We start from the raw sequence: 20,938 nt of genomic DNA on the forward strand, positions 1-20,938 counted from the left end.
CTGATCACAGGGTCTGGATATCTTTATGGCAGCATGGTTCTCCTGAGCAGAATGCAGTCGATGAAATGCTGCTTTATGTGGGAGGACATTTCAGACAGCATAAAACATTTCTTCTTGTATTACAGAAGCTGATCATGTTCTAAAGGGGTTGCAGGAGCTCCACATGGGAAAGTCATCTTAAACTGAAGGGCTCTTTAATCAGGTATTCAAAAAAGGACCTATAAGGACTGTGGCCACACTGTACAATGAACGCAGTGGAGAACTAGAAACCTGCTGGAGCAGATCCACAGAACAGGCTTGTATTGCTGCTGGTTTCTTGTCAAAGTCATTGTCCTCATTTGCTTTGAAAAGCCATTCTTCTTTCCAGCAACAATGACATCTTTCTCTACATTCAAGTTTTAAACATGTAAAAGTTAAATCTTTCTTGACATGTTTACAGTTAACAAGCAGGCCACAGAATCCCTTAATTATATAATTAAAGCAGTTATACGGCAATTATCATTCACTATTATATTAGTCATATAGTAGTAGTAGTACTCATGGTGCATCCCCCATTGTTATTATATATATATATATATATATATATATATATATATATATATATATATATATATACAACACACACACACACACACACACACACACAGTTGTAGTCAAAAGTTGACATACCTCAACAGAAATTTATAATTTCTAGAAAATTCTTGAAAACAAAGAATTTTAGCAAAAATCCTTTGTAGCAAAAGTTTTGTTTTTGTGGATGAGGAAGAAAAGTTACAAAAAGTAGATGTCTACAGTTATTTATTTCAGCGAAGTATTTTTTGCAAAACTCTATTTGAAAAAAAATGCTAATTCAGAAGTATTCATACCGTTTGATGCTATAATAGTATTGTCTAGAAGGTGCTAGAAATTTCAAGATGATAATGCAGAACCTAATTCTAGAAAAGTCTAGAAATTGTCTAGAAGTCTGCATTGTTGATGAATATTCTTATAGAGTATAAAAGGGTTAGGCATAAGTCAATATGGGAAAAAGTGAAGAGCTATCTGAAGACCTTGGGCAGGAAATTATTTATTGTCATAAAGCTGGAGAAGGATACAACAAGATTTCCAAGCATCTGAGTATCCCAATTTCAACTATTGCTTCTATTATCAAGTACAAGATTCATGGTACTGTCACAACGTTCTGGAAGAAAGAAGGTTCTTTCACCAAGCTGAAGCAGAAGAATTGTGAGGAATGTTAATAACAATCTGAGATTGACTGCCAAAGATGTTCAAAGTGAATTGGCTGCAAGGGGGGACTGGGGTTTCCATTTCAACCATAAGTCAAATATTGCATGGTGAAGGTCTCAATGGTCAAAGGCCAAGGAAAAAAGCCACTCTTAGGAAAACGTCAAGAGGACAATCGCTGAACGTTTGCAAAATGGCATTTGAATGATCGATATGAGTTCAGGTCAAAGGTTTTGTGGAGTGATGGAACAAAAATCGAGTTATTTTTGTCACTCTGATAGTCATTATGTTTGGAGAAAGTCTGGTGAGGCATACAAAGAACAAAACACCATACCAACTGTCAAGCATGGAGGTGGTAATATCCTTCTACAGGCTGTTTTTCCGCTAATGGCACCAGAAATCTAGTTCCAAAACATGGTAAAAATGGATTCCATAGCATACCAAAAGATATTAGATATCATCTGAAACCCTCCGCTACCAAACTTGGTTTAAAGCGCAACTGGACATTCCAACAAGACAACGATCCAAAGCACACATCAAAATCTACTTCAGAATGGTTAAAGAAGAATCAAATCAAGGTCTTGGAGTGGCCTAGTCAAAGTCCTGCTCTAAATCCGTTTGAGAGTCTTTGGTATGAGCTGAAGAAGGCTGTGCACAAGAGAAGTCCTCAGAATTTGAAAGAACTGGAACAATTTTGACTTCTAGAAATTATAAATTTCCATTGGGGTATGTAAACTTTTGGACTACAACTGTATGTACACACACACACACACACACACACACACACACACAGTGATAAACCTCAAGGCATGGTCCTGAATGGGAGATGTGAGGACAGAGATTTTGTTAGGACTTTGTCCTTACACAAAATGCAGTAGCTGTGTGTGAAGAAGTGTCTCCTTCCCTCTGTTCTAAGTCGGTTTCCACTTAATTTACAGCTGTGTCCTCTTGTCCTCGTTTCTGTACGGTTTGGTGTTTTTATTTTATGATAAATTATTTACGAGACAAAAAAAGGGATAACAATGATACCATACAAAATGAAAATTATTAAACTGTTTTCTTTTCCTTCTTAGGAATCTGACAAAGTTGTTTCAATGTTTTATGAAACATTATTTCAGAACATGTTTAATTGAGCTCTGCCATTGGCCCATTATACAGGTATTGTGCACTGCAATATCTAAACTATAACTCAGGTGTGTATGTTAAGCATGTGTACATATACAATCATTTCTAATTTGCTTTTTTGACTCCGCAGATTTCCAACTGTTTTGACAGAGCAGTCGATATTTACAGCGCTCTAAATAAAATATGGGCATGCTATAAAGTGCAGCGTAGACCAATTTTATACCACAAGTCATTGCTCAGATTCAAACACGTGAAGAGAAAGCTCTACTATGAAGCACTAACATACATATATATTTTGTTTTGTTTCCAATTCTAAAATAAAAGGTATCATTTAATAATCTGTAAATACAAGACCAGTTCAAGTAAGTTTTATACCACCCAATAGTGTTATTTTAACTGTTAAGTACTGAGCAAAAGCAATACTATCTGAATTATAACATTTAATAGTTTATTAAGTGTTTTTTTTTTTTTTTTTTTTTTTAATTATAATGTATTACCCTCATTGTATTGTCATCATCCTTCCCCTCCTCATCACAAATGTATTTATTTTTTTACCCCATTTTCTCCCAATTCTTTTTAAGCCCGGCTCACTGCTGCATCTCCAGCACTGACTTGGGAAAGACGAAGACGAGCACATGCGTCCTTTGAAACGTGTACTGTCTGCCATCCACTTCTTCTCACTCTGCAGGCCTGCCATGCAGCTACCTTTAGAACTACAGTGGCGGAGGTCCACGCAGCTCTGGGCCACTTATAGGCAGGCCCACAGGTGCCAGGCCAGTCTACAGGGGTCACTGGTGCACGGTGAGCAGAGGACATCCTGGCCGACCTAAGCCCTCCCCACCCCAGGCGGCTCTAGGCCAATTGTGCACTGCCCCCTGGGAACTCCCATCCACGACAATCAATGGAATAGTCTTGGACCTGAACCAGCGACCTCCAGGCTATAAGGTGCATCTTGCACTCCACATGGAGCGCCTTTACTGGATGCGCCACTCGGTAGCCCCCTCATCACTTATTACACTGTGTAACATTTTTTTTTTTTTTTTTTGGTTCCTGGATAGTAAGTGTTATTTCCTAATTGCTTATGCCTCAAAAGTATAGAAAATGGCTATTATTCCCCACAAACTTTGCTTTTGTGACTAGGACAGTGATATTTTGAAATTTACCTATTTTCCAGAACATTCCAGATAGATTCAGTGCTGAGTAAACTTGGAGCAACTTCTAGAACTTTCTAGAACTTTCCAGTAATATAAATAGTAGTATAAATACAGGGGCCTTAAGCCCACCAGTTCAGTTTAGTTCCAGCTGCCTAAGTGGATACATACCTGCATTTTTCTGAGATGGCATCAAGAGGCTGCAATGGTGGCATTCCTGATGAGTCTCCAAGGCGGTTTTACCAAGTTTCACTGTTATCTTTGCCTTTGGGACAGCAGGGACACCAAGGTGCACTACCACAGGCGGGACTGGCCACAGCGGACCGAGTTCTCTGTGGGGAGGAACAACGTCAAACGGGAGCCACTGGTGGACCCCGGGAAGGTGCTGATACCACCACTGCACATCAAATTGGGCCTTATGAAACAATTTGTCAGAGCTCTAGATAAGGAGTAGGCAGCCTTCAAGTACCTTCAAGACTTCTTCCCTAAGCTGTCTGAGGCAAAGGTCAAAGCCGGTGTCTTCGTCGGACCACAGATAAAGAAGATCCTGGAGTGCAATGAATTCCCCAAGAAGCTCACTAGTAAGGAGAAAGCGGCTTGGAACAGCTTTGTCGCAGTGGTTCGGGGCTTCCTGGGCAATCACAAGGCCGAAAACTATGTGGAGCTGGTTGAGACTCTGGTGAAGAACTACGGCACAATGGGCTGTAGGATGTCCCTCAAAGTCAATATCCTTGATGCTCATCTTGATAAATTCAAGGAGAACATGGGAGCGTACTCGGAGGAGCAAGGTGAGCACTTCCACCAGGATATACTGGACTTTGAACGCCGCTACCAAGGACAGTATAACAAGAACATGATGGGAGACTACATTTGGGTGCTGATTCGTGAAAGTGATTTACCGTATAATCGTAAATCTCGAAAAATTACTCCTAAATCTTTTGTAGTCATTTTTGTATTACTTTAGTATAAATACATGTTAATTTGGATTCATATGTTGTTTTTTTTCTGACTTTATGTAAACGAAAAGACACACATTTGCCCATTTTCTCATTGGAAATAGGTAAATTTCAAAATATCACTGTCCTGGTCATAAAAGCAAAGTTTGTGGGGAATAATAGCCATTTTCTATACTTCTGAGGCATAAGCAATTAGGAAATAACATTTACTACCCAGGAACAAAAAATTGTGTTACACAGTGTTATTATCATCAAGCAGTGGAAATTTACAAGATTTTTATGTACTAAAACCTGCATTTTATCTGTTTTTTTTTTTTGGTGTTTCTGAAAGGCGCACATGTCAGTAAATGTGACAAGTCTTCTAGCCATTCCCAGGGCTATCCACAGAGGGGGTATATACTGGTTAATGTCCCTTGCACAGAAAGCCGAGTGGTATCACCCGATTAAAAACAATGGCATTTAACCTTGAGCAACTATACTAATGCAACGTTAATTAAGATTCACATTGTTAGTGAAACTACTTATTTTTCAATACATGTTGAAATGCAATTATATGTGCTTTGACTTAATAAAACAAAACAAATAATCACAATAATGCACTGCATTTTATTATTAACACACTCTTACACATCTACATCATGTACAAAAAGCTCTGTGCTTTGTACAATGTCTTTGATTTAACCTTGTTAGGTTACCCACCATTTACAAAAGCCTTTTTCAAAAGGTTTACTTCTTAACACAACTTTAGCCAAGCGTGGAAGAAACCACTCAGAATTTTAGAGGAAGAGATCTTTTCAGCATTAAGGTTGTGCTTCCTTTAGTGTTTCTTTGAGCCAACGACCTTGGGGAGAAAAAAAGAAAAAACCATAAGCAACCTGCTATGTTGTTAGTACAAATGAATGCTTATGGTTTGAACTACAGTATGCTCCTTGCTTTAGGTTATACAATACAATTACACACTGAAGACAAACACTCAACTCCACCCAATCCATATTATTTTATAAGGATTTGGTGTTGTATTTGATGTTTCCATAGTTGATTCAAGAAAGGAATGCAACCTTTGCACAAACCTGCAAAAACAACTGTTAAACACAATAAACTCACTAGAAGTATTTCTCATGTTTAGATGTTATTATATGGTGTAGATAACACCCACTTAGGCAGAAAACAGTAAACACATATAAACCACTATATATAGATGTAAAGAGGCAGTGGTTTAGTTTTGAATCCCACCACAATAGCGTACAAACTGAAATGACGGAGTGCATATGCAGGCAATGCTCATTGGCACTCCCCTAGCCACCTTCAATTTGTTCAACTTCAAACTAATTTTAGGGCGCATTATAAAAATGTAACTGTTTTGTGATACAAAAAATTAAAAGGCAAAACATGATGTCAACTGAATTTTAAAAAAAGTGACTAATAAAATAAATGAACTTGTTGATATTCAAGCATGTTTATTTATAAATACATGCTGTGCATGTGAAGTAACTGGTGTGTCCCTAAAAGACACACGAGATGCACTAGGCACTACTTTCCCATAGCATTGAATTCTCTGAATGTGTTAGCTAGTTTCCCTTATGTTAGTTGGTTGGCTTTAAGGTTTACTAAAAGGTATGATACTGTAAATTGATCAGTCATATTCCAGTGTACCTTTAATTCTTCCTCACACATCAGTCTCTAGCTCTAGGAGGCTGATAATATTCTTGTGTAGGCCTTGTGCGCCTTGGCTGCCCATCCCCACCTCCACGGTACTCTAGTGACTTTTCATAATACACGTCATCTTCTTCCTGTGAGCAAACAACCACTTTTAAATGACTGTTTAGTCTTACTCGGTTTGTGTGTTTTATTTCAACTGGTTTTAGCAGTTTCCATGATTTCTTGCATGGTGTTGGAAAATTTCTGTAATACATAACCTGAAATACAATGTTTACTGTTTTGCTTTTCTTACTGTAAACCAATTAAGGTAATTCAACTGTCAGTTTAGACTACTAGGGTGAAGTTGTACCAAGGAGCATCCTTTTCTTTGAAAAATATTCAATACCAATTCCACTGTTTTGCTGCCCCACTCAAAATAATGTTTCTGGAAGTGTAAATTACCTAGCCTATATTTTCCCAACGAACAGAATACTTACCCATGTCTCAGCTTCAATGGGCTTGATGTTAAGGAGCAACACTTCTTCATAGTTCCCATAATCGCTGAACACAACCACTGCTGTTGTTCCTGAAGGATGAACTCCATTGATTCTGGCTCGGTAAAACTTGAGAACAAAGAATATACTTTATCAGTTATATATAGGTATTCAATAAAAAAATTAATTTTCACAGAGCTTTCACTGGCTAAGCCTACAAATCACAGTTCGCAACAGACTTGCTTTAAGCAATTTTTTAAAAATAAATCATATTTACTTTATCATTACCTTAAATTATGAATGGCATTAGATAGCCAACAAAAGTTGCCTAACGCTAAAGCACTGTCCTATTAACATATAACTATTAGAAATTAGTTCAGACTCTTCCTGATTTATCATAGATTTGTTGTGGAATAAAATGAAAATTGTTCAGTAAAAAAATCATAAATTTTTATTTCTGACCTTATTATCTTCCCAGTAAAGAGCAAGGCACTGGTCTCCTGGTTTCCAATGATCATAATGCAAACGGTTAGACTCTGAAGAAACATAAGGGGTTTCAAATGCTTTCTCAGGTTTGACTGGCCCGGACCTTGTTCTAGGTCCAGCATTATAAAAAGCATTTTTGCTTTCATGATCATTGAGAGAGTTTGTACTTGGCTTCTTTATGGGTCCTCTTCTTTTATGTTGAGAATGCTCCGACTCTCCATTTTGCACATTGTGAGTGCTGACAACTGTTCTAACAGTACCAAAGTCATTTGCTATATTGGTGTCTCTGCCTGTTTGTGAATTATAGAAATTTCCGTTATCTACGACTTTTGATTTTCTTTTATAATTATCTATGCTCTGCTTCTCATATTTTTCTCTCTTTTGATGATTTGCTTCAATTTTGTAATCACTACTTGGATTTCCTTTGAGGTCCGTTTCACTGCTGCATTCCATGGATTTGTTCTGCACAGTATTATCCCATAGACTCTTTTTAACAAACATTTCATTCTGTGGGGAAGTGCCTGACGGTGCATGCTCTCTTTGCCTCACATTGGTGGAGTAAGTTCGGCCTCCCTTTTTTCCCTGTTCAGTCCTATTTTCAGACCCTACAGAGTTTGTCTTTTCAGGAGCAGTCCATCTGGATGGGGCAGGTGTTTCCTGAGCTGACCTGGCAGGTGGACTGTCTTTTTGGAATCGCGGTGGTCTGTCATTTCTTTGATGCCTCACTTCATTTCTTTGAAGATATTTTGGTTGCATGGGTTCCTGGGGTTCCCTTGTACAATAGTCTTTGCTTGGGTAAAATATTTTGTTCTGTTGTGCCTGATGGTTCATTGTAGATTGGCTTTTTGGTTCTAGGCAAAAAGCAGATACATACATCAGTAAGTAACCAGACAGGTAAATTAATCATAAAACCCTGTTCTCCATTAACAGCTACTTACATAACGTCACAGTAAATCTGATCCACTGTCTTCTTACAGTATAACATGAATAGAGGAGTAGTGTACACTGTTTGAAATACCACTGAACGCAGAAATTTGAAGTGGTTGTAGGGAACAAAATAATTTCATAGAACATACTTGTTTTGCACTTTCACTGAATAGGTCTCAAACACACGGTTTTGAAAGAAACAGAGGAAATATTTATTTTCATATTAAAACACGACATGCAATAAGTTAGAGAATTTTCAGTTTGTTTGACTTGCCTTCCAGGAAGTCTGTTATTGCTCTGCTTCCAATGTAATTTAATTTTAGTGTGCCCAATTATTTTACCCCTGATTTTCTCCCCAATTTGGAATGTCAAATTATTTTTTCCCTTCACCACGGAAATTCCCCACACAGCTCAGAAGAACTGAAGGTTCAACAGGTATCCTTCAATCAAACGACCAATCTAGCTTCCTCTTTTACACCCAGGAACTCAAGAGCAGATGTCAACGAGCCAACAGCCTCCAGAGAACAAAGGCCAGCCCTTCGGGTCTCCGGTCTGAGCTCACTGGCCAGCAGGGCTCGCTGTAGCGCGATGAAAAAGCAGAGCCAATGTGACCCTCCCTTCAGAATACCTATCAAAGACCAGCGACTTCACACAGCCAGATCGTGAACGTCCAGAATTATTATTATTTTTTTTTTTTTTTTAAGGTCAAAACTTCTTACAGGCTACAAAGCAAGTCAGTCATTAGGGGAAGCAGATGGTTTGTTATTGGTCGTAAAGACAGTGAAAGAATGGGGACAATTTCACTCTCAGGATGACCAAAGTACATGACAATACAAGCATTGCTTTGGATTAACACTAGAAGACTTAACACTACACAACTACCAAATATACTTCTTTGAAAAAAATCGGAACACAAGCTGTGTTTATGTAATTTGATACATTATGTTTAGACTTAAATTTTGCAGTTAACAAAATTAGAGTAAGTTATCATAACAATATAGTTAAAAAGAAAATTAAAACAGGAAGATGCAAGTCCCCAGATGAGGACAATGGCATTTAATAGGTTAACTGTGCCATCAATTATATGCAAATATCTAAATGATAGATCTGATGTAAATTCTTGTTCACAGACCACAAAGCACAATGATTGGTAAGAAAATATTCCACAATTTTTTAATTCTAAAAAGTTTTTTGGGTGGATATTTTACATTGTAAACATGACCAAAAAAAAAGTGTGGTGTCCATTAGTGAACATGTCAGCTGTATCAATCCCTACAACCCACCTGTATGTTATCAACACTGCCTGCAATCATTGACCTTGAAGGAATTAAGAGCTGTCTAACAGACCCTTTATTAGACTTCTCTTAATTCCTTTAATTAAGCTTCACCATCTGTTTGATGTTGAACATGTGTCACACAAAAAACTTTCACTTGAATATGTTTTATAGGCAGTATAATTTTTAAAACTGTCTAGAAGAAATAATCGAAATGTGTTTCACTGATCAAAGGTCAAAACCAGTGTAGCGTATTCTCTAACCTGAAAAGAAACTGTATGAACTGAAAGGCTCCAATGTGTTTTTCTTTAAAATAGTCATTTGTAATCGAGAGGTTATGCAGCAGTTCAGTGCTAATTATCCTCCTTGTATGCAAAATTTCTCTGGGGCTTGAAATTCAACCCACAGTCAAATAAAATTATAAAACAATTAAACATAATCAGCACAACCTTTCCCCACCACTCAGTACTGCTAGAAACAACAGGGCTCCAGCCAAGCTTTTTACCTAAGGAGCCAAAAGTGTAGGGTGCAAATTTAAGAGCAAGTAGGTTGCTTCCAACTGCTTAAAATACAAAAAAAAAAAAAAAACACCACTGAAATTATACAAAAACAGAAAGATAATGTTTGTACTCATTTGTTTGCTACCTCGTTGTTCATCTATGCTGCATTTTACTTGCTCTGCTTTGGCTGTCTTCCATGTGATTTGCTGTTCACCCACTACACCTGTCCTCAAATGCTGTCAACAACTTGTTAAACTTCAACAAATTTGAAATTTCTTTAAAACTGCATGTACCAACGGAGATGCAGGTACCATTTAAATTGTTTCTTAAAAAAGTGTGACATGCAGACATATCCATAGGCACCTCCACTATACCCCAAAAGAGGTATTAAGGCAGTTTAGTACAATTCATTATGACTGGAGCCTATTTGCTCCCTTACGTAAAATGAGGGAATATTTAACAGTTGCACAATGGCAAATCAATACAGGTTGATCAGAATATCGTCGAAAGTCATTATTGGTATCGAAAACAGGAGGGGGTTGGTATATACCTTCAATAGAGAAAGAACCCATCTTTGACTCCAAGAAATCAAACAATGTACTAGGGCCAGACGGTCTACCACCCAACAATTCATCTTCATCCTCTGGTCTAGTCCTCCCTCTGCCTCGCCCCTTTCCTGCTGAAACAAAAACATCTATGTTTGGCAGCTGATTATGACTATCTGGTATTCTTGTATGGAGCGTTAATTCAATGTCTTCGTTTTTCATTACGTTACGTTCCTGTTCTAAAATGTGATTTGTATACACAGAGCTAAATTACTGTTATAAATTATTTTTCAGTTAATAATTTTGTGTCTTGTATTTATAGTACCTCTTGGCAGAAGTCCCTGAGCAGGTTTCGGCTTATTGCTGTTTAGTAGAAAATTTAGTGCAGCTTCCAAGTTGTTGCTATGATCCATAAGAGCCTGTCTTGCAGATTCTTTATTGAAACCCATTTCCATTATGTCTCTTAAAGCCCTCTCATCCACCTGAAAAAGACAAGAAATAAAAACGAAACTGGAAATGGAAGATTTTGTGAACAAAAAACAAAGCATCACTGATTCCATATTTAACAAAACAAACAAAAATAATAAACATATGAAACAGTATAACGTTGCTGGTGCATACAGCAATCCGACTGGTTACATTGTTCAGCAATAGAGACGCATTTTAAAATCTTAATACAGAAACAGATGCAGAGATGCTGATATCATAACATTTAATTTACTTTCACTTTTGCTTAAACAGTAAATTATTTTGCAGAATTCCTGTGGTACCAATTAGTGGTTAAAATCACTTTCCTGCAAACTATATAACTCAATTATCCAAAGCAGCTTGTGAACCACCGCTTTTCGTTTTTAAAAGGACACTGGTGGTTGATAAAAGTCAGTCATTAGTTTCATAAACTTTACTGCATCAAATCTTTCTGAACTGACACAAGTTAGTATTCAATCCGCTGTTCTTTGTCTGCTGTAAATTGTGAACTTTTTGCGCCATCTAGTGACAATATAACTGTAGCATAATCTCTCTTAAGCTTCATCAAAATGCCTTGCAAAATTTCAGCTAATTAATAATATGTACATCATGCACACAGCTGAGGGCGTATATGTACAAACAATTCTAAATAATTTTGAATTGCTATGATTATATAGTGTGCAGCTCATTTTCCATTACAATTTTCTGCTTAATATTTAAATTCATATAACTGATCTAACAGGTTGGCACACACACACACACACACACACACACACACACACACACACACACACACACACACACACACACACACACACACACACACCTTGCAAAAGTATTCAGACCCCTGACCAATTCTCTCATATTACCGAATTAAAGTAATACAAATGCATAGATTAGGGAAAGGGTACAAAATAACATCCAAGTGTTTGGATATCCCAGTGAGCACAGTTGGATCAATAATCAGGAAGTGGAAGCTGCATCACACCACCCAGGCACTGCCAAGAAAAGGCCGTGTCTCAAAACTCAGCGCTCAAATAAGGAGACTTGTGAGAGAAGCCACAGAGAGGCCAACAATCACTTTGAAGGAGCTATAGAGTTCAGTGGCTGGGAATGGAATAATGGTGCAACAGTCAACCATATCAACAGCTCTGCATAACACTGGCCTGTATGGGAGAGTGGCAAGAAAGAAGCCGTTACTCAAAAAGTAGCATCTGAAAGCACGTCTGGAGTTTGCCAGAAAGCATGAGAGTGACCCAGCTGCGATGTGGGAAAAGGTTTTGTGGTCAGATGAGACCAAGATAGAGCTTTTTGGCCCAAACTCAAAGAACTATGTGTGGCGCAAACCTAGCACTGCCCATGCCTCAAGACACACCATCCTTACAGTGAAGTATGGTGGTGGCAGCATCATGCTGTGGGGATGCTTCTCATCAGCAGGGACTGGGCATCTTGTTACAATTGAAGGAAGAATGGATGGAGCAAAATACAGGAAAATACTGCAAGAGAATCTGCTTCAGTCTGCTAAAAAACTGAAGCTTGGAAGGAAATTCACCTTTCAGCAGGACAATGATCCCAAAGCAACATTGGAGTGGTTCAAGTACAAAAGGGTGAATGTCCTACAGTGGCCCAGTCAAAGTCCAGATCTCAATCCCATTGAGAATCTGTGGCACTATTTCAAAATTGCGGTCCACAAGTGTCGTTCAACCAACCTGGACAACGTGGAAGCAAATCTGCCAAGAAGAATGGGCCAAAATCACTCAGACACTGTACCAGCTTTGCACACATACTTACCCCAAAAGACTTAAAGCTGTTATTGCAGAGAAAAGTGGCTCTACCAAATATTAATGTGTGGGGGTTGAATACTTATGCAAGCAAGATATTTCAGTTTATTTTTCTTAAAAATATTTCCCAACATAAAACCAATGTCACCTTACAATAATTGATTTTGAGTTGTTGAGTGTTTTAAAATAAAATATCGAACAGAACGAAATTTCAATGTACCATTTGTAATTCAGTAATATGAGAGAATTGGTCAGGGGTCTGAATACTTTTGCAAGGCACTGTGTGTGTGTGTGTGTGTGTATATATATATATATATATATATATATACACACACACACATACACACACACACACACACACACACACACACACACACACACACACACAGTGCTCACCTGTTATAACGTGACCCACCATAGTGCGGAATCGGTTATAACATGGTAAGAACGTGGTTCCCATTTCCCCCATAATGCAATTTGACTCACAAGCGTTGGGTTTTATTGTTGTTTTACATTACCGTATTTAACCCCATTAGGACATATAATATTTACAAATCTCCTGTGCTTGCACTGTACTTTTTTTTTCTAAAAGTAAAAAAAAAAAAAAATGACCGTTAATGTTACAAAACAAGTACAAAATATAAATGTGTATAAATGTCCTTGGATTCTGTGTTATTTATTTACAGTTTACAACATTTATTATAACAAATATACAATTTAAATAAGAGTGGTGTAAACTTTAAACTTTAAACTGATGGAATAGCAGTTTCTATCATACTGTAAAGACCCGGGATTTATACTGTTACACGACTGGTCTACGGACCCTGTGTGTGTGTGTTTGTGTGTGTAAGCAGGGAAGCGGTTAGCTTGCCTCAGCTGGGATTGATTGACATCTAGGGAGGCGGGGACATGAAAGCCCATATCAGCGCGGTCAGAGCTGACAGCTGAGTCAGACAAGCTGCTGTGTGAATGTGAAAGACTGTTTGTTGTTTTTGGTGTGGCCCAGGCTGACAAGGGCCAGGAATAATCGTCCCAGTAAACCGTGGATTCGAGTACCTGCAGATTGTGCGAGTCTCCTTCCTTCATTTTCAATAGTATGCTACACTATGACTTTGGCCATTGTAAATAATTTCGGGAATGCCAATATTAGATATAAAGGCAAAACACAAATAATGCAGTCTCCAATTACAGACCCCAACCACGTTATAACAGGGTAGCACTGTATACATTGCTCATAGAAAGGGTACATGTGAAAAGCCAATTTAAGCTGTAGCATTTTGTAGTGAATATATCGTAAAAATATTTAACCTGTATTTATATTGAATCAAACTGACCTAAGAATAAGAGTCACAATGCAGGTGGGGGGTTGCATCGTTTTCCACACATCAGTTAACAGCAGGTTGGGCTCCCTGTAGCAGCGAAGCAGGCAGTCAGACGTCACCGTTACTTTATTTTCATTCTGATGGTTTCTATTTGTATTTTAAGGAGTCCTGATTGGGCTTAAAATATCTGAAGTGAATGATAAACCTTTGTAAACATTTAACTTGTAAGGTGGTATTTTTTTTATTTTTAGTTTCTTTAACTACAGCACTTAAGCTAAAAAAAGAAAGCCTGTGAAAATATATCCGTCTTAGGTGCCTAATGTATGCCTTTTGTGAATAACCCACCAATGGGCATAACATGTTATTTATTGCTATGACACGTTATTTTATGCTTAGCACATATAGCATGTGCTATCTATGAAAATTCTCACATTCACTGCATAAATATATATACATATAAAATTAGTATACACCGTTTAGAATTTTGGTTCTTACCAACTCTCGATAAACACCTTCAGAGCGGCCTTCTGTCCATGCAGGTTTTTCCTCTCGTTTTCTCTGGAATGTATCTCTGCTTTTGTAACTTACACCAATGGTGTTGAGATTGCTTCCAGCATTTCCTCCTCCTCCAAAAGTTCTCGTCTTTAAAGGAAGGAGAAAAATTAATCAATTTGTTTTATAAAAAGGACAAAAACAGAAGGAAAAAAATAACCTAGCATCAATTATAACACACACAAACAAATAGGTTAATTAATGTATAGTGTGGGGAAATCCTAACTTTACCTGGATTGTCTTTTAGACTGGTGGTTCAGTATAGGAAAGATAAATCCCCTCAACACAATATACAATTTAACAGGCCTAGGTATTCTCAAAAATCATTTTTATATGACACTTTTTGTAAGACTGAAACCATTTAATTGGTTTTAGTCCAGTTTTCGTTACCCAGTGATGAAATAGTTTTGCCGATTCTAAGATTGATAATATTTGAAAAAGCTCTGCCTTTAACGCAAGTGAAAACATCCTACAAAAAAGCACAAGAAGATGCAAAAATCACCTAGATTTAAGGTTGGGCATATTTATTTCATACCTACCTCTTTGCTCTTTGCCACTTCTGCAATGGCAGCAATCCTTTGCTTCTCAAATTCATCATTTTCATCTGCAGGCTTAACAATATTTGTGACCTGTAGTGTCTTCCTTTGATCCAGCTCCCTGGTGTCCACTTGCTCTTGATTAACACATTTCTTAGAAAGAGAAGACGTCTTAGTGCTGCAAAAGCTTTTCAACTAAGCCTGTTATTCTTTGTCATTAACATGGAACCATAACCTACAGAACTCTACAGTTATGGTACAATATACGACAAGATTGCTGTGAGGCAAAAGACGAACACTGAATTACTAATGTGATTTATTATAACTGCTGTTCTTCTGCCAGGAGTATCCTTTACTATGCATTAGTACTTCAGAGTATGTGTTACTAATGGAGAGCAGGCTGGTATATATAATATGAGTAAATACCTTCAAACATTGAACCCATGTTTTTAATTACTGTACATACAGTACTTATTTTAAAAAAGAAGAAATTACCTGGCCAAAAGGCACAAACGGGGGTGGTCCACCTTCTGCACCAATATTACTTCTATTGTGTTTTGCTAAACTCTGTTAAAAGTGGAAAACAATACAAATAACAAAAGGATGAACTTTTCTTTGTCAATGTTAAAAAAAAATAAAATCATAAAATCATCAAGCCAATTCAAATATTAGACCTTCACCTGTACTCTATACAACAGGTTAACAACAATAAGAAACAAACAAAAACAAAAAAACTGCAGCAAAGAAAGTCCCAACAAGTACCACCAAGATGCATGAGTAGAAACTATGCACATGTGGTTAGTAAAAAAAACAAACTCCAGCTACTGTTGACAGCACTAAGACTCACATAAACCAGGTAATAAATAACTGCTGTGGTACAAAATATTTATACCGAATTCTGGTTTCTGTTTCTGTATTTAGTGTTTGTTGGTTGTCTTGGTTTAATTAATATGGCATACTGAGTTAATGTATCACAGAACAGGTACAATAGTTGTGTTCCTTACCCTTTGTAACTCCCACTTGTCTATCATATGATCAACTTCTCCTCCAAGGACAATAATCCTGGTGTCATCCAAAAGCAAAAAGCCATTTTTTATCTGCACTGTACTCAGAAGTTTTACTTTCGTACCAGGGGGGGTGTTTAAACTGGAAAACAAAGACAAAACGTCACTAGGCTTCAAAAATAAAAACCTTAAAATATGGGAACCATGTGTCAATTAAATATCTGCGTTGGTCTCAATTGCAAACATGTAATTAACACTACAACATAAAACAACTTCACAATCCTGATAATCCAATTGCATTTCTACCTCAACAGTGCCCCCTAGTGACAATGTACACAAAATACCCTTTGATTTTGTCATTCACATAAACCTCATATCAGAAATCAACCAATTACAGTGAAGTATATGCCAAAATACAAGTACATCTTACCGTGTACAGGTGTCATCCCATGCATAGTACACTACACCTAACTCCAAACAAAAAAAAAAACAACCTACCTGCACTTTCTTTAAATGTTGATAAAGTTAACAAGCTCCTCCAAAGAAAATATTATCAAAATCGCTACAAACTTTTGTGTGATTTATAATAAGCCAATATGTTGTGTGTAGGGTGTCTCATATTGTATAAAACATGTCACTTTGCACAGCTTGAGCAGCCTCTCGCCCACACTACACAAAATGACATCTCGCATATAATAAGAGACACCCTACACACCATATATTAACTTAGAACATGAGCTTTGAGACATAACAGCTAAAAATCTATGGATTAAAGCATATACATCCATTTTGTACCTGAGTTTTTGGAAAGGTACACACAAGTGCACAGTTGGTAAGTATTGCTGTTCAAAATGAATATGAAGTCCTGAACCAGTGTATGCTTTGGGACTCATCACCAGCACATCGTTGTTACGGTATTGGTATACAACCACAGAACATTAAATTACTGAACATCTATTTAAAAATTAAACATTGTTGTTTGCGAGAACAAAACAAAAAAACATCTCCAGACAGATTATTGAATAGTTTTCTTATGCCAATAACCACTATGAAACTTTGTTAAGAAATTTTTAAAATACACCTGGCAACCGAACGGGAGACCCCATGTCAATGAAATTTATTTTTTCCTCCTCACCTTATTTTGGAGAGATGTTTGAATTCTACTCCCAAACAGTTTGTATGGCCATCTGTCATCTGCAATCGTAGCATCCTTGGAGCACCCTGTGATTCCTCATTGTCTTTAGGAGCGGACACATTTCTAATTTTCTGTATCTGAAGAATGCACGGGCCTTCAAGCTTAAAATTTTAAAAAAAATATATACATATATACATTTGTATACATTTGTTACATTTCATATCAAACTCCTTTACGATTAAATGGTAACCTTTGATGTTGTGTAGATTTAATAAAGTTCAATCCAACATAAAATGCTGAGACTGGGCAAAATTAAAATTGCCACAGCAATGTAACCCTCCCAGTGCTCGTTTTCATTCATCACGGACACCCCCCTTTGTAGGCTGTGAACAGGCTGGCTGTAAGGGTCTACAAGTTGGCCCTATCAAGACCTGTCTTCAAGTTTGAATTAAACACCAGGTTATCCTTTTATAACTTGATCTCTTAGCACATCATATTTGTTCTGTATTTGTCATTTTAAAATAAAGTTTGACTGTATTCTGCTATTATGCAAGTTGTAGACTAAATAAATATACTTATTACCTATTTTACTCACCTTTTCCACTCTTCCACTGTTAATTTCACTTGGCAGAAATGTCTTGCCAATTGATCGTAGATCACTCTAACAAAAACAAAAGAAAAAGAAAAATAGAAAACATGATATAATCATACTGCAATGGTATATTTAGTTATCTCAGTGTATGACAACTGACAATATCATTTTTTTTTTATTTTTAACAAGATTCATGTATACCACTTTTTTCCCCATCACACCCCAAATGCAAATCGAATAAATCTAATTAATAAAAAGCAGAACTATATTAAGCTACTCTGAAGAACCTTTTTAATGTCAAAGTTCCAACACAAAGAAAGCACAAACACTAGAAATTACATACAGTACTTACTAAGTAGCAGTCACACTGATATTTCAATTCAAAACTATCAAATGCAATTACCACTGGAAGGACTGTTCAATCACTCTAGATGCAACCCATTTTCAAAACTCAGTGCCAAATAATATGTTAGCAATATAAAACATTGTTTAAATGACACAATCTGACACTTAGTTTAAAAAACAAAACATGTTGCTTGTAATTCCTGTTGAAATGTGGGGTTGCCAAAGACAGTGAAAAAACACTGCCTAAATAAACACTGACCACTGATACAGCGATCCGCAATGCAACTGACTTATGCATATATAGACGAACAAAGCACAGATACTATACCTACATTAAGTGCAATCCTGACAATGTCGTTAAAAGGAACATTGTCCACAGATTTTGTGCAGGTTTCAATTCCTTCATCTGAAAGACACCTGTGTCAAGAAAAAAAGTGGTTGAAAAAAGGAATGATTAAGAAAAAAAAATCATTTTGCATGTGTATGGGTTAATCAAGGTTAATTTCACCTTGCATCAGTGTAATTTAGGCCATGAAAAATCACCTCAAGGGGGTCATCTAAACTGGCATTATGCAAGCTTCACATATTCTTACCACGTGGGGCATGAATTACACAGCTCTTACTTTTCTGGAACCCCTTTCTGTTACATGTGATTTATGTAGCAATAACAAAACAAATGAAACACTTCTCCACAATTATGTCGAGTTGAGCTGGAATGATTCTGGTCTACTGTAGTTTACAACAAGGAGAAATGTAGGCTAGAGTCTGCATTTTGATTATTGAATTAAATTCTGGACCCCACGTCACAATAAGGCCATTTCGGCAAGTGTCTGGAATCCACATAGCTTTCTGTTTTGATGTAGAATAAGTGGCTGACAAAGTACACATTTTATTAAATCTGTTCTATAACCTAATAATTACAGTGGTGGTTTTTTGCTTACTTTTTAATTGAGATCGAATTGTTGCGAAAGGATTTCCCCACAGTACACAACCACCACGGCACATAAAAACGTGCATTTAGCTTTCAGATGTTTTAAGATGCACGGTTATTAAATAGATTAGTAACAACTAGGAGGATGAGAAGGCACAAGATGTGTATGTTGGGGCGCTGTACGAATGTCCAGAATATAATGCTGTATGGGGAAACAGAACACAAGTCAATTTAGGAAATTGATCTACCTTATAACTGTGGTAATGCAAACTAATGACGTGAAGTATACGTAGGTATCAACTTGTGCACACTTTTAAGAAATGGAACAGAACGTTAAAACTCCGTAACCCCAAAAAGAATTAATAATAATAATAATAATAATAATAATAATAATAATTCAGAAATGTAACTAACCTAATACAATTGACAAGTATTATATCACAAGCACAGAGCCTTTATTACTTCACGCAAGTCGACGAACACGTTTAGGTTGTTCCAATCTATCTCTATATTGAAGAAATTAAATAAACAACTTTTTTAGACTTGAACACTTAATTAATTTTCTGTTAAAAAATAACATGACAATGCACAGCTGCTTACCAGCCTTCTTTGGACAGAGCTGTGGTCAAATCAGCCATTTTTTCGGAACATTCGTTTTCAACAATAGGCCTGCGGTCTTTTTTCAGCTGTGTAATTAACTGGAACACGCCAGTTTCGGGGATATAATTATATGAAATACATGTAGAATGGCTTTTAAAAAAATAAAATAAAACAAATATAAAAAAAAAAAACGCAACAATGTAAACAAAATTTACGTCTGATCACAAAAGACCAACCAACTCAAAACTCCGAACAAGCACGGCCTGTAAGTTTTGAAAGGTTACTGCGTGACCTGAAGACGTAAGCACGTACAGTATCTATGAAGCCATACGCCACATACATAGGACTGGCAAATAGAGAGGTGCATCGCAATACACAACGCTGCGAACAGATACACATAAGACTCGTTTTTTCTTGTGCAAACTGTTCATTCGTTCTGCTAGTGTGATTTGCTGGTTAGTTAGTTTGACAATTATCCTCCTAATGGATAAATAAATAGTCACAGTGGTGCATTTGCATGGATGCGGTTCAGCAGTTCTCACATGCGCCTTGCATTTGTACTGCTGTCATTGCACTCTTACTTTCAACACAAAAACAGCCATGGTAACCAGAAGGTGATATGCGGACACATTATTAAACTAGAACAGCAGTTCTGTTGATCTGACCTCTCAAACACTGGCCCCTTTTCAGCGTTTTCATTGTCCTTGTGGGTTGCACCCTCACTGGCTTACTGTCTTGCCGGTTGCAGGTTAAGGTTTTTGTGTTTTTTCCGCCACTTGGGACAGTTAAGCACAGTAACCGTACGGGGTTACAGTTACAACAGTACCAATTTAACCTAGGTGAGAAAAAAAAAGACATTGCGCTATATTCTTGTGTGCGTAAAGTGTTTCACTGAAGCATTGTAGTAATTCATAATTAGCTATAGATGGCAGTAGGACACTTTTTGTCGGTGGGAGATTTCTTGAAGGTGCCAACCCTCTCTCTAATTATACTCTCATTTCTTCAAAATGTAGGGGTGGGTACAACGAAAACTCAAATTTCACCTCTGGGCGCCTAGACTAAAATTCAAGCACATATTTTCGTAGAGTTATACAACATGGCAACATTTCGAAAAACTGCGGTATTTCTCACAAAAGATACGATACAACATGTGAAAAAGGGGAAAGAAGGGTTTGATCAATCACACACATTCTCAAAACAGCCGTTAAGACAGTTTTGAACTGACATATTTGAATAGATCCCAGCGAAACGGAGACACATATTCCTTTGAGCTCCTCCCTATAAAGTAAGGCAGCAGGAATGAATCATTAAAAAGCGTCACTAAAATTAACCGGCACCGGTTAGAAGAGTAG

At 37.1% G+C, this 20,938-nt stretch overlaps 1 protein-coding gene across 3 annotated transcripts; it reads right to left on the minus strand.

Moving 5' to 3' along the window:
- Positions 1 to 5,042: 5,042 nt before the first annotated feature.
- Positions 5,043 to 19,859, minus strand: LOC121320948 (tudor domain-containing protein 3-like). 3 transcript variants are annotated; one of them, XM_041259782.1, is made up of 14 exons: positions 19,587 to 19,859; positions 18,388 to 18,472; positions 17,714 to 17,779; positions 17,119 to 17,279; positions 15,984 to 16,125; positions 15,475 to 15,546; positions 14,983 to 15,132; positions 14,387 to 14,533; positions 10,646 to 10,802; positions 10,326 to 10,451; positions 7,051 to 7,925; positions 6,592 to 6,717; positions 6,110 to 6,246; positions 5,043 to 5,297 (listed from the first exon to the last, which is right to left on the minus strand). In XM_041259782.1, the coding sequence occupies exons 1-13, from the start codon at positions 19,622 to 19,624 to the stop codon at positions 6,130 to 6,132; spliced, it is 2,262 nt and encodes a 753-aa protein (XP_041115716.1). In that variant the 5' UTR covers positions 19,625 to 19,859; the 3' UTR covers positions 5,043 to 5,297; positions 6,110 to 6,129. The 3 variants fall into 3 exon arrangements, with proteins under 3 accessions (XP_041115716.1, XP_041115715.1, XP_041115717.1); XM_041259781.1 differs by having other exon boundaries at positions 10,326 to 10,454; XM_041259783.1 differs by lacking the exon at positions 6,110 to 6,246 and having other exon boundaries at positions 10,326 to 10,454.
- Between the last annotated feature and the right edge of the window lie 1,079 nt (positions 19,860 to 20,938).

This window comes from Polyodon spathula, chromosome 9, assembly GCF_017654505.1.
Source record: "Polyodon spathula isolate WHYD16114869_AA chromosome 9, ASM1765450v1, whole genome shotgun sequence".
Classification (NCBI taxonomy): Eukaryota; Metazoa; Chordata; class Actinopteri; order Acipenseriformes; family Polyodontidae; genus Polyodon; species Polyodon spathula.